The following is a 22987-nucleotide window of genomic DNA, read 5'->3' on the forward strand; positions in this document are numbered from 1 at the left end:
AATGTTAGCTGCATCAACAACACTGAAAACTTCTAAATCAATAAAAGTATATCAAATCTACATTCATTTTGTTTAATCATAGTCATGCAGTATGACATTTTTTTAACATATTACTTGAAGTATATGGTATTTTAAACACCACAGGACCATTTAAAATACTAGCGCCTTGAAGTTTAAAATTGAAGTTTAAATATTTAAAAAAATATTGCAAATAGGGGGTAAACATAAAGGTCCACCCCAAACCTCAATCTTTAAACATAACTGTCAGTGAGGCATAAGTATATAATACAAATACTTATGAATGAGATATGAATTTATACGAATTAGCCAAAATGAAATAGTTTTGTATTGCCATGAGATTGTTGAAACACACACACACACACACACACACACACACACACACACTTATAATATATTTTAACATATATTGATGTTATTAAGTTGTCATTAAGCTCCATTACATCTGACGTTACAGTTGACACAAAAATTTAATTTCTGCTGTCATCATCTGTTTCATTATTTTCCCTCATACAATGGAAGTCAAAATGCTCTAGTGTTGGTTCCCAGCATTCTTCAAAATATCATCTTCTGTGTCCCAAAAAATGAAATACACACAGGTTTGAAACAACATGAGGAATAGGCTTAAATGATGACAGATGACATTTTGGGTGATTGCTTGTAAGTTCTGTGTAATGACTGACAGGGTCATCTTCATATATATATATAAACTATACTGTAAACTATACTGTCACTTTAACCTAAACTATACTGTCACTGCTGTAAACAGATCCTCACAGACAACAGATTGAAACTTAACATCAGTCTATATCGTCTGAGCCTACTACAATTACAGATTAAAAATATGACCTTATTTACTTTGTAGGTCAACATAAAGAGTGACATTATTCAAACAGAATACAACACTGCATTTGACAAACATATGTGACAACATATGCATCGCTTATGTTCAATATTCCGAGTTACATTAAAGTCTTGACACTGATTTGACAATAGGATACCATTTTGTAAATATGAAATAAAAGGTAAATAAATAAAGGCTTTTAAATAATCTGTATGTGGCTTTTCAGCAGATAAACAGTACCTAAAATAATTATTGAAACAGCAGTGAATAGTGGACTAAAATGTAAACATGTAAATCACAAATCGAAACCCTTATGCTTATATAAAAAAAGAAAAATACTTTGAAAAATACTTTTAAAAACACAGTTCTTTATATAATTGACTCTTGCCTGAATATATTCCATTTTGAATTTATTGTTCACAGCTAGGCTATAGCGGAAAAAAAAAAAGATTATGATACTGATTTTTGTTTAAGACAGAATTCACTTGAATTGTCTTATTATGCCTTTTTAGACGTTTGAAACATACACAATTACTGCTAGAGAAACCAAACATTTATGACTCAAAAAACATTCAGTTATTAAGAAAGAGTCATTTTAAAACCTTATAGTTTCTGAGATACAGCCAACTTGACATCTAACCACAGTGTTTCCTATGAGCCATAACTACAATCAAACATCAGAAAAAGTTGGCAAAGCACAACACTTACCGCGAATATAAAATCAAGTAAAGATCAACTACCCATGCGGCTTCAAATCATTTGCGCCTTTCCGCGCTGACGCATAAACCTAAAGAAACCGTCGCTTTATCAATAATACATGATCGCTATAGGCACAAAGAGCCAGTGGTTTCCCGTTAACCTTCAAATCCAGGTCCACACCTAGCTGGGCGGAGAGTCCCGTCAACTATCGGAGGAAGTTGCGCGAGTTGTTTGAGTTTCTCACCTGTGCGTAATACTGTGCAATCAGACAGAACGCGCTAGAGACAGTTCATTAATCACCTGCCGCTGCGACCGAGCGCTTGTATAGAAAACAAAGAGTGTAAATAATGGGATTCTTTGAAATAGGGTATGTTTTAGGCTATGGAAATATGAGTGTTTGAGTTCATGACTAGATGTGTTAATTTATTTATGTTACCCGTAGGGCTTTATGGGTTATGGTCACTATAATAAGCATTCATGCAGACACCTCTGCAGGTAAGCCGTGCTATCTGTTTAAACTATTTTGTGTCAAGTCATGTAATTCATTACTTAATGGACACATTTCTTGATTGCAGATGGAATCCAAGCTGAATGTCTTGGAAATAGAGTACAGTTTATCCTCCCTGGTTCTTTGAGTGCAGGATACCCTTTAGAGGTTTATGCAGTCAGTAAGTTAATTATCCCTTTGTTCGTGTGCCAATGAGTTTAATACACCCAGGAATCAATTCAGACCTTCTCCGGACGTTTCAGATAACACGCAGACAGTCCTTCTCACACCTCACCTGGCGGCTCAGTGTGGCTATACACAGAAATCTGATCCTTGGGGGAATAAGATAGTGTCAGCTTCCCTACAGAGTTGTTTTGCTGAGAACAAGGTTTGTGTCTTTATAAATTAAGCATGCCTTTAACCAGCTCTAGTTCTAGAGCTATTATCATGTAAATAATTAATTTAAAAAAATAAATAAAAATATGAGAGTGGGTTTTTGAGGAAGTAGTTTTGTCTCTAATTGCACATACCTAACCATTTTTAATAGGCTGACAATGAATTTAGAATTGCCATGCAGTTTAAACTGTATGAATTCCCCACGCTATCTGAGAAAGTCCATGAAGTGTTCAAGTCCTGCAGTCACACCATGACTTCACGTGAGATTTTGTGTGAGACAAACTTCATGGAGGCAAGTGACTCATTGTGTATTTCTATCATTATGCAGATGTTATGCATCAAGTGCATAAGCTGGATGGTTTATAGAATTGATAGCTGCTAAATTTTCAAGGAATTGCTTATTTAATTGGATAATGATCCAAGACTAGTGCTCTAATGAGACAATGGAAATGCAGTGTTTTATTGCTACCAGCCTGTGGATGCTTGTTTATGCTCTGTCAGGTATCTGTAAGGAATGCGATACCCGAAATCAAGACAGCACCAGTAAAACAGTGGGTATGTATAAACTCTTCTTAGTAGTGCTTTAGAAAGTTGGCATCCTGCACCATTTATAATACATGAATGTTGTCTAAAATTGTATACTTGTATGGATTATTTAGACCAAGTGCAAATAGCCCACTTTGTTGGCAAAGGCTACACTAAATCTGCCTACAAACAGCTCTAGTGGTATAGGTAGTGAAGCGTGTAGCAGTGATTTCTTGACATGATTAACCCAAGTTCGAATCCGCCTTTTGCCAAACATATTCTTCTCTACTTCTCACAACACGCATCAGAGCAGAAAGTCATCTATTTCAAGAAAATAAAGGAAATCTAAAAGTGTAAAATAAAGTATCAATGGTGTTAATCGGGTTAGGGGCAGGTGTAGGGAGGGCTTTACTGTCCCAAAAAGGTGGCATCCATTTAATCACTTTAATAAAAATGATTATTTACACTCAATACTTTAATATTGGATACTGCCCTGGTGGGGAAAAAAAAAAAACAGCTAAAACCAGCCTAGGCTGGTTGGCTGGTTTTAGGTGGTCAGCAGGCTGGTTTTAGAGGGGTTTTGGGAGACCAGCTAAAACCAACTACTTCCAGCTTAAATCAGCTACGATCAGCCAACCGGCTGGTTTTGGCTGTTTTTGTTGTGTGTTTTTTTTTTTTGCAGGGTGTACAGAGTCTTATGTTGTTTCTTTTCAATAGCCCACAGTTATACCTAACTTGCAACTCTGGAAAATTCTACTATATACCCCTGGAGAGAAGGCTTTTGATAAAGAAACCCTACAATCGATGGGCTACAACGTTTACAGTTCTCCAACACGACTGGTCATGCGAAGCCCATACAACATGGCCGAAAACTTTGTCCAACATGTATGAACAGTTTCATGTGCCAGCATATATGATGCATTAATTTCAGTTTCTCTGTAGTGCCTGAAGTATTTTTCCTCATTAGGTTGACGGTGTTGATCTCATTGTGTTCAAATCAGTGGTCTTGTTCCGAGATCGCTGGATGATGGCTATAGTGGAGTCAGCAGCTGCCTGTCCAATCAGTGAGATTTCATTCACAAACACTTGTTATTTTGCTACTGTGTTGTTCTACAACTCTTTGTGTAGTTCTAAAGCATATTGCACTCTGATTTGACTTCAGGTGGAGCTTCTGTTGTGGGTCAGATGATTTCTTGGCACGTTCCTCGGCACTTAAGTCCTTTGGTGTCCTCGGAAGTTGAAATCCTAGAGGTACACATGGGCGTTAATGGCAGAACGCTCACACCCGAAGAGATGGAGAGACTTAACTACACCATGACCTTCACAGAGTCCCATATAGTTGTTATGATTCCCATTGGGGCTCCTGATGGATACTACAAGGTTGAGTTTTTTTTAACTGTTAAAACAATTTAAAGGAAAAAGTTCACTTCCAGAATTTTTTTTTTTACAGATAATTTACTCACCCTCTTGACATCCAAGATGTTCATATCTATCTCTCTTCAGTCATAAAGAAATTGTTTTTTGAGAAACTTTTCAGGATTTCTCTCCATATAGTGTACTTGCTTGGTGCCTGTGAGTTTGTACTTCCAAAATGCAGTTTAAATGCAGCTTTAAAGGGCTCTAAAGAATTGCAGCCGAGGAACAAGGGTCTTATCAAGCAAGACGATCTGTTATTTTCTAAAAATTACAATTGATCTACTTTTAATCTAGCTCTGAGTGTACTCTGTGTAGTCTGGTTCAAGACAGAAAAACTCCCATCTCATTTTCTTTTCCAACTTCAAAATCTTCCTACATGTTGTTGTTGTTGTTGTTGTGTGTTTTTTTTTTTTTTTTTTTTTTTTTTTTTGTAAAGGGCGTTTTATTTTGGTAAACACTGGGTCGGTACTTCTGCAGCAATGTAGTAAAAAATAAATATGGAGGAGAAAATGAGATGGAAGTTTTTTGACATACCCTAACTTTCTTGAACCGGATTGCACAGAACCAGTTTCACAAAAGGTTCTTTTTGGAGAAAGAAGGTTCTTCAGATTATTATAAGGTAAGAAAGACATGGTTCTTTAAAGAACCTTTGTGGAACCAAAAGCGGTTCTTCTATGGCATCACTGTGAAGAACCTTTTAAAGCAGCTTTATTTTTAAGAGTGTATATGGAAAGATGGAAAGAAATCCTGAAATGTTTTCTTCAAAAAAATATATAAATGTATATATGTGTGTGTGTGTGTGTGTGTGTGTGTGTGTATATATATATACATACATACATACATACATACATACATACATACATACATACATACATACATGCATACATGCATACATACATTTATATAATTTACAGCTTAAGAAAGACATTAACTTCTTGGATGACAAGGGGGTGAGTAAATTATCTGAAAATGTTTGTTCTGGATGTGAACTTCAATGTTTCATGTAATGACTAACACCTTATTTGTTGTTAATTACAGAGCTATGTTCTTAAGGACCAGTACCATGTCAGTTATACAATAGAACCCATGCTTGAGCTGCTGTGGAGAGAAGGCCTGGATAAGACCACATATAAGGTCTTGTTCCCCATCACCACCCCTTTGACACCATGGCCGCCCCAAGTTACAGACTGTGAGTGTTGAAATTAGGACAGAGCGGCTTATTTTATTTATAGATTTTTTTCCAAGAGAATTGTCTTTATGTCATCAGACACTCAACCCAAGCAGAAGGTGTTTGATATATTGCTGGGTTACTTTCTACCTGATGTGGAGATGCTGAATATCACCTTTGGCTCTGAATTGTTCACTGTCTCGGAAGTCATCATTAAAGGCATTGGTCTACTAGAGCACAGCCTCCCCAATGACACCAAAGCCTTTACTCTTCAGGTTCCCTTCTCTGATCCTCATGTTCAAATAATGGTATGTATTTCACTTATGTTTTATGCAGCTGTTATTCCAGCTTGCTCTGTCTTAAAATGGTTTCATCTCTAATGCAGAGATTTCGCCCTGATGTAAGAACCTACACACTATCTCTTGTTTTTGGTTTCATCATCTTGCCTGAACACGCGTCATTTTCACACTCCACGGTACTAGAAGCTACTTTAAATGACATTGGTAAGACCTTTAGACTGATGAAACTTTGTATGTTTGCTACAAGAGGGGTGCCAATTCATGCTCTTGAAGATTTGCCTTTGTGCCAAGGGGTCTAGTTTTGGCTAGCTTGTGTGATCCAGTAATGCATAAACAATATTATATTATGTCACAGTTAAAGATGGTTTCTAATTGTAAAATGGCCAGGTTTCTGCAGCTTAAAGGGATAGAGTTGACCCAAAAATGATAATTCTGTCATTTCTCGCCCTCATGTCATTCCAAACCCTTTGTTTTTCTTCGGAACACAAGTTAAGACATTTTTGATGAAATCCGAGAGTTTCTAAAGCTCCATTGATAGCAAGGGTCCTACTACATTCAAGGTCAAGAAGAGGTAGTAAGGACATAATAGGACAAAGTAGACCTTGTGACATCAGTCAAGTCAAATCGAGCTTTATTGTCATGTGTGGACACACAGTGGAACGAAATGTCATTTCTCACAGGACCACGGTGCTACATAAATAAACAAAAATAACATACAACACTACACATGAGCAATTGTTAAGTCCTATACATAGCTAACTTACTGAAACGGTTATCTAACTATACATATACTATAAATAGCTTACTGTACAAATAACTTGGAGACAGACTATACAAATACTTTACATAATGCTACAATATTGTGCAAAAGAATATTAAAGTTAAATAAACAAGTAGTGCAATATGGCTTGTGGTGCATTTACAAGTAGAACATTTGTGTTGTCTTGTTGAGTCTTTGTAACCTGGAGTGTTTGTAAGAAAGTGTCTGGTGCATATAGAGGGAAAGAGTGTGTTTTTCACAGGTGGCTTGTTCAGCCCACTCACCTGTGTGTAGCACACTTAGAATTGCACTAATGATTTTGATGATTTTCAACAGTTTTCATGTGGGGGTGGTGGTGGGGGGACCTGGATTAAAAAGGTAGGGTTGTGAATGAAGGTTCAGAGGGGGCTGGGGTGATTGGAATTGAGGGCCCTCACAGCCTGGGGGGAAAAGCTGTTTATCAGTCTTGCAGAGCGGGCTCTGATGCTCCGGTACCGTCTTCCTGATGGCAAGAGCTGGAAAACTGGATGGGTGGGGTCCTTCGTGATGCTGGTGGCTTTCCTGGAGCATTGTGGGCTCCAATGATCTTGGCAGCTGTGTTCACTGTCTGTTGTAGGGTCTTGCGGTCAGCAGCACTGCAGTTCCCATACCAGACTGTGATGCAGCTGGTCAGCACGCCCTTAATGGTTCCCCTTTAAAAGATGGTGAGGATGGGTGGAGGGAGGCTTGCTCTTTTAAGTCAGCGTAGGAAGTGGAGCTGCTGTTCAGCGCCTTGGAGCGTGATGTAGTGTTGGTGGACCAGATGAGGTCTTCTGTGATGTGCACCCCCAGGAATTTAGTGCTGCTGACTCTCTCCACAGTCAAACTGTCGATGGTCAGTGGGGGTGGTCAATACCTTAGTTCCTCAAGTCCATCACAACCTCCTTGGTCTTACTCACATTGAGGGACAGGTTGTTTGCACCACACCATTTAGCCCGTTGTGCCACTTCCTCTCTGTACGGTGTTTCATCGTTGTTGCTGATGACACCTACCACAGTTGTGTCATCAGTGAACTTGATGATGTGGTTGGAGCTGAACTTGGCAATGTAGTCGTGGGTCAGCAGTGTGTAGAGCAGCAAGCTGAGCACAAAGCCCTGTGGGGCACCTGTGCTCAGTGTGGCAGTGCTCGAGATGTTGTGGCCGACACAGACTGACTGAGGTCTACCAGTTAAAAACTCCAGGATCCAGTGGTTCAATCGTAATTTTATGAAGCTACGAGATTGTGTTTGAACTACAGTAAACCCTGCATGAAGGCAGATCTTTGGGATAAGAATTGTGCATAATTGGGTTGTGGTTATATTTAACTTGGTGTCATTTTTCTGCAGTCCTTCCAAATGCAGAGGGAAGTTGCCAACAGGACCACTTCAAAATTTCTGTCACATATGGGAGCACCCCAAGTTCTCAATTAAAGATCAAACTGGGACATACTGAGCTGGATGATGAGATTTTGCAGCAGTATAAACATCATTCGAATGAAACCCATTTCTACATCATTGTGCCATTTCTAGCCCCATTCGTGGCTTTTGAGGTATTTTTCAGATTTCCTGAGTTACATTGATGATTAGTTCAGGGTTGCTAGGTTTATATAACAAAACCACCCAAATTGGTGTTCAAAACTAGCCCAATCACATTCTGGGGGAAGATGGTTATGAAAATCACTCCAAGTTCACCATCTGTGGCAAAACTGCAGACTTGGCCACACTGGATTAGTGATTCTTACCAGAATAGTTTACTAGTCATAAGTGGTGCCCACACACATATTAAATGGATAGTTTGCCCAAAAATTAAATCATGAGGCTTTAGTTGAATAACTTGTTTCAAACCCATATGCATTTTTTTTCTCTCTCACTGTGCAACATAAAAAGTAGAATTTTTCTAATTTTTCTTTTTTTTTTATATTAATTTCTCTCAATGATTCCCACCCCCAAGTCTGTTCAGTTGACTGGAGTCACAGCAAGAATGGATGTGGAAGTCTACGATTCCTTGAATGATTGGAGTTTCAAAGAGTTCTCCCTTGCCTGCCCCTTTTTCATAAAATTGTCAGGTAGGTTTGTATTTTGCATTACTGTCATGATGATGTCTTATTGGTATTTTACATGTGTTATGGTATGTTTACATGTTGTTGTTTTTTTTTTTTTGTGCCAGAGTGTTTTTCTAATGGAACGATAACTGTGGTGCTTCCCAAAGTGGAATCTGTGCCACATCTTCATCCTGGTGAACTCTCTCTAAAAGACCCGACCTGCAAACCTTATTACAATCAAGACTACTTTGCTTATTTTCGCTTTGATGTCACCACTTGTGGAACCACGCGAAAGGTACAAAGATTTGTGCATCAAATATTCACAACTTTTATGTAATAAGGTGATTCACTGACTCTTTTGGTTGTTCAGTTTGTTGGGGATACCATGATATATGAGAATGAAGTCACCTGGAAGAGAGATGAACCTTTGCCAGAGACCTTACAACCTGAGCAGGAATACAGGTTAGCTTTAGTTTTTATTTATTTATTTCTTTTTTTTACCCTTTAATCATTTGCTGAACAGAATTAATCTATTATTAAAAATAGAAGACTTTAAGTTTAATTTGAACAACATGCGCAACAATATGGTTGATGTCTAGACCTGGTAAAAATGTAATTTAATAGTAAATTATTATCAAGAATCAGAAGGTCTTGTAACATTTAATGAGCATACCAGGTGTTTGGTAGATGTTTGTCCATTTAAAGGGTTAAATGGTTAGTTCACCCAAAAATGAAAATTAGCCTATTATTTATTTACCCTCAAGCTGTCCTAGGTGTAAATGACTTAAACCTAACCCTTTTTTCAGTCAAATGCAATTGGATTTATATTCAAAATTGTTCTGGGTCCTCCAAGCTTTATAATGGCAATGGGTGTGTGTTTCTCTTCAACAGTCCAAAGGAAGTCCAATAAAGTGCATCCATCCATAATAAAAAAGTGCCTCACATGGCTCTGGGGGATGAATAAAGGCCTTCTGTAGCGAATTGATGTGTTTTTGTAAGAAAAAATATCCATATTTAAACAATCACTTTACATCTAGCTTACATGTATGTTTTTTAAATTTGCCATGGCAACAGTATTTGATGCATCAGGGTCGCATTTACAGACTCTCATCGGCCATGTTTTTACATTATTCTAATGAAGTTTGAAGAAAATAGAGTACAAATATATTGTTCGTTATATACAAATCGGGTAAAAATAACCATGTGATTTAAAAGCATTTTTAAAAGAGACACACTTCCTGCTACCAGTTGGTGGCGCTATAACTTTGACTCCTAATAGTCACATCTATGTGATCGGCATCATACAACGAACAAACCGCTGAAGTTTGATCAAAATCAGAGAAAGTATGCAAAAGTTATTAGACACTTCCTGTTTCTAATTTCTCGCCATAATTTCAACGCCTAGCCACGGCCAAACCATTCGAGATATCAAAAATCCCCTCACAATTTCTCATCCCCAATGTCTGTAGATCATGTTGACCAAGTTTGGTGGCAATCGAGTCAAAAACCTGGGACTAGTATATCACATTCCAGAGCATGCGTTTTACACACAACTCTGAATAACGAACTTCCTGTCGGGATGAGCTAATGACATGCTGCGCGAAAGTTGTTCAGCTCGATGAGTTCTATATGTGTACCAAGTTTCATATGTGTACGTTCAAGTATGTGTGCCATATGGCCCTCAAAATTCCAGGGGGTGCTGTAGAGTCCCCTTGCCACGCCCGGGTAACAGTCTCTGCCCGGCCCTAATGGCCGCAGATTCCAATGTGTGTGACAATTTAAGAGTTTTTGAGCATGTTAAGGACCCCAAAAGCCCCCAAAACCTTGAACAAAAATAAGAGGAATAATAATTAAAGCTGCAAGCAGCGATGAATGGGCCCTCGCCATCTGCGCAGTCGCCATCCCGGTAGCATCAGGAAAACGGTGGCCAGTGGGCACATTCATTCACAGTAACCTTTAAACCACCCTCCCCTCTCCCTCCTTCTCTCTCTCTCTGTCTCTCCCTCTCATCCCCTCCCCCTGCACTCACTCTAACACTCAACACATATATATATATACACACACACCCAAATAAAGGCAGAGTGAAAAAAGATGTCTGATAGCTTTTAAATTTTCTTTTATTCAGAGTTTTGTATATCTATGAAAATGAACTGTTTCCTTAGAATGACTAGTTCTCTGTATGAAACAAGTTTTAAAGAGTTTGGATGCTGCACTTTAAAGATATAAGATTATTGAAAATGGAAAATGAAATTGTAAGCATGTTATCTGCCTCAAAAACACAGAAAACAAATATTTTAATGTATGTTTTTTAAATGTGCCATGGCAATAGTATTTGATGCATCAGGGACACCTTTACAGACTCTCATCGGCCGTGTTTTGACATTATTCTGATGAAGTTTGAAGAAAATCGAGTAAAAATATATTGTTTATTGTTTGTTCATGTTTGTTAATGCATTAAATAATGTTAACAAAAGAGAGCCTATTTTAAATAGTTACCAACATGTTTTATGATCTACAACCATTTTTAAATATTTTAATGATCTATAAGCATCTGTGAAATAATTATAAACAAATATATTAAAAATAAACACATTAACTTAGTTGATGTTATTTGTTTCTCATTCTAATTAAGTGAGCTGAGCAGTATAGTGTCATACTTATAAGATTTTTTTATCCTATCAGTGAGAGTGAATATATGTATATAAATCATATATTTTTTCCTTTAAAGATTAAAAAAAGATTTTAATGCTCTCTAAGCATTTATACAAAATAATTATGTAAAAGTACACTGACAGTACAGTACAAATCAACTGATTCTATGCATTATTGTCCTTCTTATACACTGAGAAGAGCTAAATGGCATTAGAGGTCAAACGATTCCTTATTTTATGAGGACCTTTAGTGTTCATCCCTGGTATTACAGCCTTAATCTGAAAAACATATATGACACTTTTAATGTTTTTGGGGCCTCTGAGAATGATAACTGAAAATTTTGAAACTACACGTATTTCCTAAGAATTTCTTGTTCTTTATATGTAAAAAGTTTTGATGAGTTAGAATAATGCAATTTAAAGATGTATGCAAATAACTCTTCATCTTTTTTACTGTTACTTTCATAAATCACCACACCAACACCGTTCAAGATATCCCAAAGCTGTTCACAATTTAGCATCTTCAGTATCTTGGCATCATGTTAGCAAAGTTTGGTGTGAACTGTCTGATTCTGCTATGAGTGATATGAATTTATTCACAGCTATATTTTTCCAAAAATCCACATTCAAATCAAAATAGCCGACTTCCTGTTGGTCGTAGCTAATGGGTGTAAATTAGAAAGTTGTCCGGCTTGATGAGACCAATATACCGACCGAGTTTGATGTCTGTAGCTATAACTAGCCCTCCAACTTTTGTCAAAAGGTGGCGCTATAGAGTGCCTCCTCCACGCCCATTTATGAGCTTTTGCCAGTGTCTAACTATCATTAATACTGATGTGTGTGTTGAGTTTCATGAAATTCTAAGCATGTTATCTGCCTCAAAAACACAGGAAACAAATGTTAAAGTTTGACAGGTTGCCACGGCAACCGCGTTTGATCTATCAAGGACCCCTTTACAGATTCTCATCGGCCATGTTTTGATATTCTTCTGATGAAGTTTGAAGCAAATTGAGTAAAATTAAGAGGCTGATTTAAAAGCGTTTCGCAAACAACACACTTCCTGCTGCCAGTTGGTGGCGCTATAACTTTGACTCATAATAGTCACATCTCTGTGATCGGCATCAGACGACGAACAAACTGCTGAAGTTTGGTCAAAATCAAAGTATGTCAAAGTTATTAGGCACTTCCTGTTTCTCATTTCTCGCCATAACTTTGTCGCCCCGCCACGGCCAAATCATTCGAGATAATAAAAAATCCCCTGGCAATTTTGTGTCCCCAATGACTTGAGGTCATGTTGACCGAGTTTGGTGGTCATCGGTGGAAGGGCCTAGGAGGAGTATTTCAAATTCCATTGCATGCGCTTTTTGGACATCCCTGAATAGCTGACTTCCTGTTTGGCAAAGCATGGACTATGAGCACGAAAGTTGTTCGGCCCGATGAGGTCTATATGTGTATGAATTTTGGTGACTGTAGGTCAATTGGTGTGCGCTCCAGAGCCCCTCAAATTTCGACATGGTTTTAGATGTGACCCCCCCCCCCCATGTCAAAGTCTGTCCGGCCCTGATGGCCGCAGATTCCAACGTGTGTGCAGATTTTCAAGAGTTTGAGAACATGTTAAGGCCCCCAAAAGTGCCCGGAAGGTTGAAAAAAATAAAAATAAGAATCCTTAGAAGAACAAGAGGGCCTTCGCCCTTTTGGGCTCGCGCCCTAATAAGAATAATCCTAAGGAAAGCAATAGGGCACTTCGCCCCTTTGGACTTGTGCCCTAATAAGAATCCTTAGAAGAACAATAGGGCCTAATTAAAGCTGCATGCAGCGATGAACGGGCCCTCGCCATCTGCGCAGTCACCATCCCGATGGCATCAAAAAAACGGTGTCCAGTTATACCAGCTATACTTCTAAAATATATCATTTTGCACACTACTAAATGCTCCTAAAACACCATGATATAAAACTTTTATGCATAGCTTCTGCACTTTGAGCAAGTATTTTTTTTTTATTCTTGTTTTAAGGGCATTTTACGATGATGAAGAATATTTACCTTTACACCTTTCATTATTACATAAGAAAAAAAATTTGTATTTTATGCAGGACTGCTTTATCTAAGCCAAACATTCATATAATGTATCTCATAACCTTGTACTTTAGTTACATCTGATCAAATGCACAAGACTGCCTGAAATGTTATGAACAGCAGCTATGCTAATTATTCTCCTTTTGATTTTCTATTTGTACCTCAGGATACCAATTCTAAGCTAACTTGATATTACTCGAGCACCAGTTTAAATCTAGGCTTTCAGAAAGATCTTTGATGACTCCAACACATTTGAAGATATAAACCTAACCCCTGCAAGGTCTTCAGATAATGCCAACTGTGAACATAATATAAAACTGCTACATTTTCCCTATATTCTGATGATGATAAGAACATGTAATTCATGAAGATAACAAAATGTTATTATTGCTTGCATTACGTCCACCATTTCTGCTTAAATGTCATCATTACCTATCTGTACAATTTGTATGTGGATATTGCTTTGCTGGTGACATCACTCTTAAGCGCTACATAACTAAGAATCAATTAGGAAAACGGTGCCCAGTTGGCACATGCATTCACAGTATCCCTCTGCCCGTTTGGATTTAAAGTTTACAGAATTGAAAGGGTTACGCTTTAAAATCAACACACAGACACATACACACAATATAGAACATTTTGCCATCCAGTTTCATTTGTTAACATTAACTATATTAGGTAACATGAACAATAATTAAATAGCATTTATTAATGTTAATTTATATTAAGCTAAAATAAGTATTCATACGTTAAAATGTAAATTTGTATCTTTTAACATTTAGTTTATGTACTGTGACATGAACATACAAATGTTTTTAACAAATATTTAAAAAATTTATTTATTTATTTATACAACAGTTCTTTCTGGTTCTCAAATCTGATTGGTTGAGAACCGTGAGATATTCTACTGGTATCGCTACAAGAACGCCCTTTCACAATTTTGTATCACTCCGCATGTTCTAGCCGGGACCGGTTTTTTCCGAGTGTCATGGCGGACGTCCAAATCCCGTATAATTTTATAAATAATACTCTTTGTGTGTCACGGAATGTAGTTTTAAGAGGTTTTCAGGCGAGAATGTACTTGTTTATAGTTCAAATATGCAGTTTGTTAATAAAGATAACGTCTGTTTGAAAATTTGCTTTGTCGTTTTCGGACGTGCGAGAGCCATATAGTCAGGGGGCGTTCTGCACTCATCAATCCACTCAGAGCGCTTTCACCACGGCCAGATCTTCAGGAATTCAGAAAAAAAAATGCAAAATACAAACAATGAGAGTTAGTGACCCTTTATATTTTCTCAAAGATCAGACATATTTATGGAGATTACACTACATCAATGTGCATTTCTTCCTCAAAGATGGTCTGCAAGACGGCATGTGTCACTGCTTTCTCACCCTCCCTCCCTTTCACCCCTCCCCCCTACACTCACTCTGACACTCACGCACATACATACTTGGATACAGGCAGAGTGAGAGGAGATTTCTGATTTCTTTTTTAAATTTTATTTCATAGAAGCTTGCATACTTGTGAAAATAACAGCGTTTGCTCAGAGTGACTAGTCCTCCATGTGAAAAAGTTTTAAAGAGTTTGTATGCTGCACTTTTAAAGATCTAAAAAAATATATGTTTTTTTTTTTTTTTACTTTAAAAAAGTCACCACATCAACACCGTTCAAGATATCCCAAATCTGCCCGCAATTTAGCATCTTCAGAATATTCTCTTCATATTAAAGTTTGGTGTGAACAGCATGTTGCTCTTATGAGCAGTATGAATTTGTTTACAGCCTGATTTTTCCAAAAAATCCACATTCAAATCAAAATAGCCAGCTTCCTGTTGGTCATAGCTAATGAGTTTAATTTAGAAAGTTGTCCAGATTGATGAGAACGATATATGTACAGAGTTTGGTGACTGTAGGAAAAACCGACCCCCCAACTTTTGTCAAAAGATGGCGCTATAGAGTGCCTGCTCCACACCCATTTGTGACCTTTCGCCAGTGTCTAACTATCATTAATATTGATGTGTGTTGAGTTTCATGAAATTCTAAGCATGGTATCTGCCTCGAAAAGACAGGAACCTAATTTTAAAGTTTGACACATTGCCATGGCAACAGCATTTGATTTATCATCGACCCCTTTACTTATTCTCATCCGCCGTGTTTTGACATTATTTTGATGAAGTTTGAAGAAAATCGAGTAAAATTAAGATGCTGATTTCTAAGCATTTTGAACATGACACACTTCCTGCTGCCAGTTGGCGGCACTATAACTTTGCCACACATACATAAACGTGACTATTATGAGTCAATGTGTGCAACAGTTATTAGACACTTCCTGTTTCTCATTTCTCACCATAACTGTCACCTTGCCACGGCCAAATCGTTCAAGATATCAAAAGTCCCCTCGCAATTTTGCATCCCCAATGTCTTGAGATCATGCTAACCGAGTTTGGTGACAATCCCATGGAAATCCTGGGAGGAGTACATCAAATTCCAGAGCATGCACTTTTTAAATGGCCCTAAATATCTCACTTCCTGTTGGGTGGAGTACAAAAGTTGTTTGGCTCAGTGAGATCTATATGTGTACAGAGTTTCATATGAGTATGTGCCAGTATGTGTGCGCAATACATCAAGTTTTCAAACTGTGTTCCAGGGGGCGCTGTAGAGGCCCTGTACCACGCCCGGGTCCCAGCCTCTGTGGCGTCCTGATGGTCGCAGATTCCAACGTGTGTGCAAATTTTCAAGAGGTTTTGAGCAAGTTAAGACCCCCTTAAGTGCCCGGAAGGTTTAAAAAAATAAAAAAATAAAAAAGAGGGCCTTCGCCCTTTTGCGCTCAGGCCCTAATAAGAATCCTTAGAAGAACAATAGGGCCTTCGCCCATTCTGGGCTCAGGCCCTAAATATAATGCTGACAGCAAAAAGTAGTACTGAGGTCTTGTGGGTTTCCGCCAAAGTAAATGTCAACATTCATAAACGTTACTATTGTTATTTTACTGTTCTGTAAAGTAAAATAAAGTAACACAAAAATAATTATTACAACAGCTCTATTAAAGTCCCCCTGAAATCAAAATTAAAGTTTTTTGGCTTTTAGTATGAATATATTAGCCTTAAGGTGATCTATAAACTAGTGTACTGCAAAACAAAGACAAAATTCGCGTTTACAAGATATGGGCATTCAAAACTTACAGTCTCGTCACTTCCGCCAATATGAATCAAGGATTTGGATGATATCACCGTGCACTTCAGTTTCTCATCAAACGTTCTGTCCAATCAAATGCTCTCTAGAGTCCGAAGTGTCCCGCCCCCTACACAGAGACGCGGAGCTGATCATAAGTGCTCATGTGCGGTCGGCATGTATTAAACTACACAGCCTCAGCATGATAATGATCTCTATTTCGTTTTAGCAAGTTTCATATTGAATCTGTGGGGTAATTTATTAGTCTGTGGCTGTCATAAGCTTACAAATGCAGCTTTACCGAGCTCAACGGCTCTTCCCCGAGCAGATATAAATGGAACGCTATTGGCTATTCAAAATTAGTGGGCGGGGCTGGGCGATATCTTTTTGTTTCAGTTAAAAGTACGTCACCACATAGAATAACGCTGCGTGTTTCAAGGCACTTCAGTGGACCTTTTAAAGGATTAGTTCACTTTCATAACAACAATGTACAGATAATGTACTCACCCCCTTGTCATCCAAGATGTTCATGTCTTTCTTTCCTCAGTCGTAAAGAATTATTTTTTTTTTTTTTTTTTTTTTTTTTTTTGAGGAAAACATTTCAGGATTTCTCTCTTTATAATGGATATGGAAGGCGCCCCAAAGTTTGAACTTCCGAAATGCACTTTAAATGCAGCTTCAAAAGGCTCTAAACGATCCCAGCCAAGGAGGAAGGGTCTTATATAGCGAAACGATCGGTTATTTTCGAAACAAATTGAAAATTTACTTTTTAACCTCAAATGCTCGTCTTGTCTCGTTTCTGTGCAGTGAATGTGTAGTCAGTAGAATCCGGGTCAATGCAGTGTTTTTTTTTTTTTGTAAAGGGCGTTTGAGTTTCTTTATGTTCACTTTGTAAACACTATGTCGGTACTTTTGCAGCCATCTAAGGCGATTTTAAAGTTAAGAAAACGAGATAGGAGTTTTTCGACATGCCCTAACTGTATTTACCCGAATCACACAGACTTCGCATGCGCTGCGCAGAGACGAGACAAGACGAGCATTTGAGGTTAAAAAGTATATAAATTGTCAATTTGTTTTGAAAATAACCAATCGTTTCGCTAGATAACACCGTTCCTCCTCGACTGGGATAGTTTAGAGCCTTTTGAAGTTGCATTTAAAGTGCATTTAAACTGCATTTCAGAAGTTCAAACTTGGGGGCACCATCCATATGCATTATGAAGAGAGAAATCCTGAAAGGTTTACCTCCAAAAAAAAAAAAAAATTCTTTATAACTGAGGAAAGAAAGACATGAACATCTTGGATGACAAGGGGGTGAGTACATTATCTGTGCATTGTTGTTTTGAAAGTGAACTAATCAAAGGATACATTTATTATAACATTCTCCTTTGCTCAGCAATGCTGCATTTATTTGTACATGAAACACACGACTGATTCAAGAAGGGGGTCTTAAATGGCCAAAGAATATTATTTTACTAACTTATTAATTTTACGTTAAATTGTGCTTAATGTCTAGGCTATATTGTTTACTAGAATGTTAAAATGTTCAGTGTTAAATATTGTCAATTTATTTATTTATTTTTTTTTCATTTGAAAAGCAAGACAAAACTGTAAAAAGAAAATATAGGCCATTTCATTTATGCAATGGTGGGAAAAAAAAAAAGGCAAAATACATGGGGGAAAAAACGTGTTTGGTAATTGGCCTTCGACCCATTTTTGTAATTTTGTCCGGCTTTGGCCAAGAATTTTCATTTTGGTGCATCCCTATCGCCAACATTTTTCTTTACAATCCTTGTTTTGTACTACCAATTAGAGAACGTTGTTTTATTTTGCTCCCTTTAGAAAAACAATTTTTAATATAACTCCAATTGCATTCATCTGAAAGAGGGAAGTCATATACACCTATAATATCAAAATTTAGAAGCAATATACTATTTTCTGCACTGATTTTATCCACCCTCAGCAGAACACTGTTTGAATAGGTGTGGCAGATTGTAGACCTCTGAAGTAAAAGCCCACTGCTATCATTGGCTAACAGCATTCATTCATTCCTCGTAGATGGATGTCACTCTGATTTAGGTTTAAAATGCATAACTCAGTACATATCAAACAATCTGTAAGAAGAGACAAGGTAATACTGACCACATAACAAAAACAGTTACTCACTTTTGTTGCAACATCACTGTCAGATCCAATATAGTTGGCACAGCAGCATCATTTTAGTTTCAGTCTTTTTGAAGACCCTTGTCACTCTGACCTCAGTTCCTTGAAATAAGGGAACGAGTGTTGCCTTGCTGATGCTATGGGTAATTGTAATGAACTTTAAAGTATAAGTGTAAGCTTAGTTGCTTAATAATGACTTTGTTACAGCAGTGATTCCAGTTATAAACAATAAGCACTTGTATGGTGAAGCACAACAATGACTGAAATGTTAATGGTGTTTTAAAGTGAGAGTTCACCCGAAAATGAAGATTCTGTCATTACTCCAGTCTCATGTCTTTCCAAACCCATAAGACCTTTGTTCATCTTTCAATATTTCTGATGAAATCCAAGATTTTTCTGACCCTGCATAGACGTCAACACAACTGACATGTTCAAGGCCCAGAAAAGTAGTAAGGACATTGTTAAAATAGTTAATGTGACATAATTTTATGAAGCTACAAGAATACTTTATTCAACAATTTCTTTGACAGTCTTTGCATGTTCATGAGAGTACCTTGGCTCTTGTGTCAGCAGCATTGCGTGCGTCGTGCTACTTTTGCGACACACGTTGAAGACTGGAATGGAAAGCTCTCAGATTTCATCCAAAATAATTTGTGTTCTGAAGATGAACAAAGGTCTTGAGTGTTTAGAACAACATGAGGGTGAGTAATTAATGACAGAATTTTCATTTTTGGGGGAGCTATTATATTTGTTTCTACTGAAATTGCTCAAACAGGTTCGTGGTGTCCTGCGTTTATATGGCAAACGCCACCCAAAGCGTGATCTTCCATGCGGTTTCACACTTTAAACAGCCCCATGCAGATGTTGGAAAGGGTGAACTCACTGTTAGCCTGAGGCTTTCTAAGGGTATGAAAACTACTTTTTCTATTAGTTTCTTTGTCCAGTGTTGTTCTTTTTGGAATAACATACAGTCATTAATCATTCACAATAAAGTAAATTGGATCTGTTATGATTTCATGATGACTTTTAAATACACCGATAAGCCAGGGTGCAGCCTTTTTGTTGTAAATTTTTTTTTGTTTTTTTTGGTAAAAAGTGACTATAAAAATGCCTGTCAGTCTAAAAACGTATTGTATAATTTGAGATTGTTGTCTTTTTCTTCCCAAGATATGGTTTACCGACTCTTCTATCATGATGGCGACTACCCCGTTTTGAAGTTTTTGAAACAGCCTCTTTATTTTGAGGTGGGTATGGATCACTCCAGGGACTCCAAGGTAGCAGTAGGCCTGGAAAACTGTTGGGCAACACTCACCAAAGACAAAGAATCCAAACCTAGATGGGATTTAATAGTTGATGGGTATGTTTAAAACTTTGTATGCATTTGTGGAACATTGCTAGTTGATAAGGTTTCTAATGTTTCATCTCTAACCAGATGTGCCAATCCTAAAGACCCTGAACAGACCATCTTCCATCCTGTAATCCCAGATGACAGAGTGGACATCCCAGATCACTTCAAGAGATTTGAGGTTAAAACGTTTTCTTTAAAGGAGGATGATGGCAGTTCTGAAAGTGAGGATGCCACCTTGGCCAGAAGGGTAAGCAAAAAAAAAAAAGAGAGAAAACAAAAAACTAAACTAACCCTAACCTGTACAATTTACATTGGAAATTTAGGTTTTTGTCCATTGTGACGTTATTATTTGCCATGTCGAGAACACTGCTGATGGACGTTGTTACAAACAGTGTGCAGCGACTCCGAATAAGATCAAGAGCAGCTCAAATCGAGGTAACCATCTAAATTCAATTAGGTAAAAGTGCAGTTTGTTGTCTCTGACCAGTCTTTCTCTTCTACAGTTCGCAGAAGTTCAAGCTTTTCAGAAGAAACCTTGCAGCATGTGTCTATAGGCCCTATTCTGTTCATATGAACCTAAGTTTTTAAATTTCCAAATTATGACAGGAAATGTACGTTACTAATTCTGAAGCAATCAACATGAAGAGACTTCTCGTTTTGTGCACTGCTTGGTGCAGCATGGAACGCAAATATTATATAGCTGTGCGATGTTGTGAACCTGTGGACATGTTTTGTGATGAATAACATCTGCCTTACAAAATTATTACACCAATAAATGTCTGTTACAGACACCTTCCCATTGCAATTACTTAATGTAGATGCTGTGATTGTCCACAAGATGGCGACTCAAGTTTAATAAAGCATTTAACCCTGCTGAGAGGAATTTTATCCTCAATTTGGGTATGACTTTTCTAAAAAGCTGACCAGGGAAGGTAACGCAAAAGTGGACGTATGCCACATAAAACATTCTGATTCAAAACGATCTAAAATTGATTCAACTCTTTAGAGAAACTTTATTGTGATTTGTTATAGCTTTTCCTCCAGACTAAATCCACCACATTTCCTGCAGTAGGGGGTTATGGGTAAAATTTGTGTTGCCTGATAAGGGAGTCTGGAAGAACAGGTAAGTAGCTCATCTGTTACAGGTTGATCAGTGTTTAAACAATCACCTCAACATGTTGTTTGCTATATAAATTATGCTAACTGAATATTACTAAATGTAGGAAGATTATAGTTAGCAGTTGTACTGCACAAGAAATATTGTAATGTAACAAATGTTCAAATTGATACAGCGATATATGAATGTTGACTTTTTTTTCTTTTGACTATGCAGTTTTTTCTTTAAACACATTTTAAACCGCTTCCATATAATGACTGTTTATAGTGACCATGGACTGTCTCTAAAAATTGAAAAAATAATGAATAAATGAAAATAAATTATTTGAAATGCAGTATACCACTCCTGTGGATTTTCTTTTCATCTGCCACCACAAATGTTTAGTATAGTGAACAGGACATTGTAGATACACTGCAAATTTTACATATGTGAGATCAGCGTATGTCCTTTCTCCATGAATAGATCAGACTGAAATCATATAACAAACATTTTGCTCCTATAAACATGTCATTGCATCAACAAGCAGGGGGAAAACTGGACTCCAAACCAGCCAGACATTGATGTTCTTGGCAGAGCTCAAGACTGTAGACATGCATGGTTTCCTTAGGATTTCCATTCTGAAAAAAAAAAGCACATCACATTTACACCAGACAGACTATAGATTAACTCATTTACCTTCAAACAACCCTTTAAAAAAGCATGTATAAGTTGCAGGCAAATCAGATCTTTCATTAGGTGAGACCCTTGAGGGTATGATTTGGAAAGGCACACATCTTAATAAAAGGTCTAATAGTTGAAAATGCATATCAGATCAAAAACCAAGCCCTGAGGACAAAAAAAAATGCCTGTACAGATCAGAAACAGCGTTCCGTCAAGCAAAACATCTGGGAAAACATTCTGCTGCATTTTAGGTTCACAGAAGCATGTAGTCTTTGTTACCCTTAATGGAAGATGTTTGAAACAACCCGGACTCTTCCTATAGTTGGCCTCTTGGACAAAATGAGTAACTGAGAAGGGCTTTGGTTAGAGTGGTGACCAAGAAGCTGATGGTCACTCCAGTTGAGCTCCATGATCATATTTTGAGTTAGGAGAAACCTACAGAAATACAAAGACCATTGCAACACTCCACTGATTTGGGCTTTATGGCATTTTGGCAAGAATATCCTCTCCTCAGTGAAGACACATGAAAAAAAAAAAACAGTTCGAATTAGCAAATAATAATAATAATAATAAACACCTAAAGGACCCTCAGACTGTGAGAAATTAGGTTGCATCATGTTCCAAGCAATTCCAAGTATTTTGTCTGAAGGAAACCAGGCCCTGCTCGCCACTCGTCAGAGTAGAAAGAAAGCTCAGTATACCAAAATACTGAGACTGCTTTAATGAAAACCCAGTCCAGAACATTCAGAACCTCAGACTGAGCAGATGGTTCACCTTTCAACATGACAATGATCCTAAGCACACAGCAAGAGTGTCTTATAGACAACCCCATGAATGTCCTTGAGTGGCCCAACCAGAGCCTGGACTTAAACCCAATCAAATATTTCTGGAGAAACCTGAAAATTTGTGAGTGTTCCCATCCAAGCTGAGAGAGCTTGAGAGGTGAGGAGAAGAAATGCTGATGTTCAAAGATTGTCACATCATATGAAGGAATATGAAGGATGAATACTTTTGAAAGGCTATATATATATATATATATATATATATATATGTGTGTGTGTGTGTGTGTGTGTGTGTGTGTGTGTGTGTGTGTGTGTGTGTGTGTGTGTGTGCTTTGATATGTGGTGGAAATATGTATAT

At 37.6% G+C, this 22987-nt stretch overlaps 1 protein-coding gene across 1 annotated transcript; it reads left to right on the forward strand.

The window, feature by feature from the left end:
- Nucleotides 1–1908: 1908 nt before the first annotated feature.
- zpax2 (zona pellucida protein AX 2) lies at nt 1909–21390 on the forward strand. Its single transcript, XM_073852727.1, has 21 exons — nt 1909–1928; nt 2004–2056; nt 2137–2229; nt 2312–2436; nt 2596–2736; nt 2946–2999; nt 3687–3854; nt 3937–4033; nt 4132–4349; nt 5424–5574; nt 5653–5861; nt 5939–6056; nt 7977–8179; nt 8581–8695; nt 8797–8966; nt 9042–9133; nt 19498–19628; nt 19890–20079; nt 20155–20317; nt 20394–20505; nt 20574–21390. Exons 1-21 carry the CDS (start codon nt 1909–1911, stop codon nt 20642–20644), a joined length of 2694 nt encoding a protein of 897 aa, XP_073708828.1. The 3' UTR covers nt 20645–21390.
- The last annotated feature ends 1597 nt before the right edge of the window (nt 21391–22987 follow it).

The sequence above is a fragment of the Garra rufa genome, chromosome 13 (genome assembly GCF_049309525.1).
Source record: "Garra rufa chromosome 13, GarRuf1.0, whole genome shotgun sequence".
Taxonomy (NCBI): Eukaryota; Metazoa; Chordata; class Actinopteri; order Cypriniformes; family Cyprinidae; genus Garra; species Garra rufa.

What these genes read in the sequence shown, in the direction of transcription:
- zpax2 (XM_073852727.1), top strand. Translation starts at nt 1,909, where the DNA reads ATGGGATTCTTTGAAATAGG. An exon ending in GTTGTTTTGCTGAGAACAAG is followed by an intron (nt 2,437 to 2,595) that starts GTTTGTGTCTTT and finishes CATTTTTAATAG; the next exon opens with GCTGACAATGAATTTAGAAT. An exon ending in AGCAGCTGCCTGTCCAATCA is followed by an intron (nt 4,034 to 4,131) that starts GTGAGATTTCAT and finishes ATTTGACTTCAG; the next exon opens with GTGGAGCTTCTGTTGTGGGT.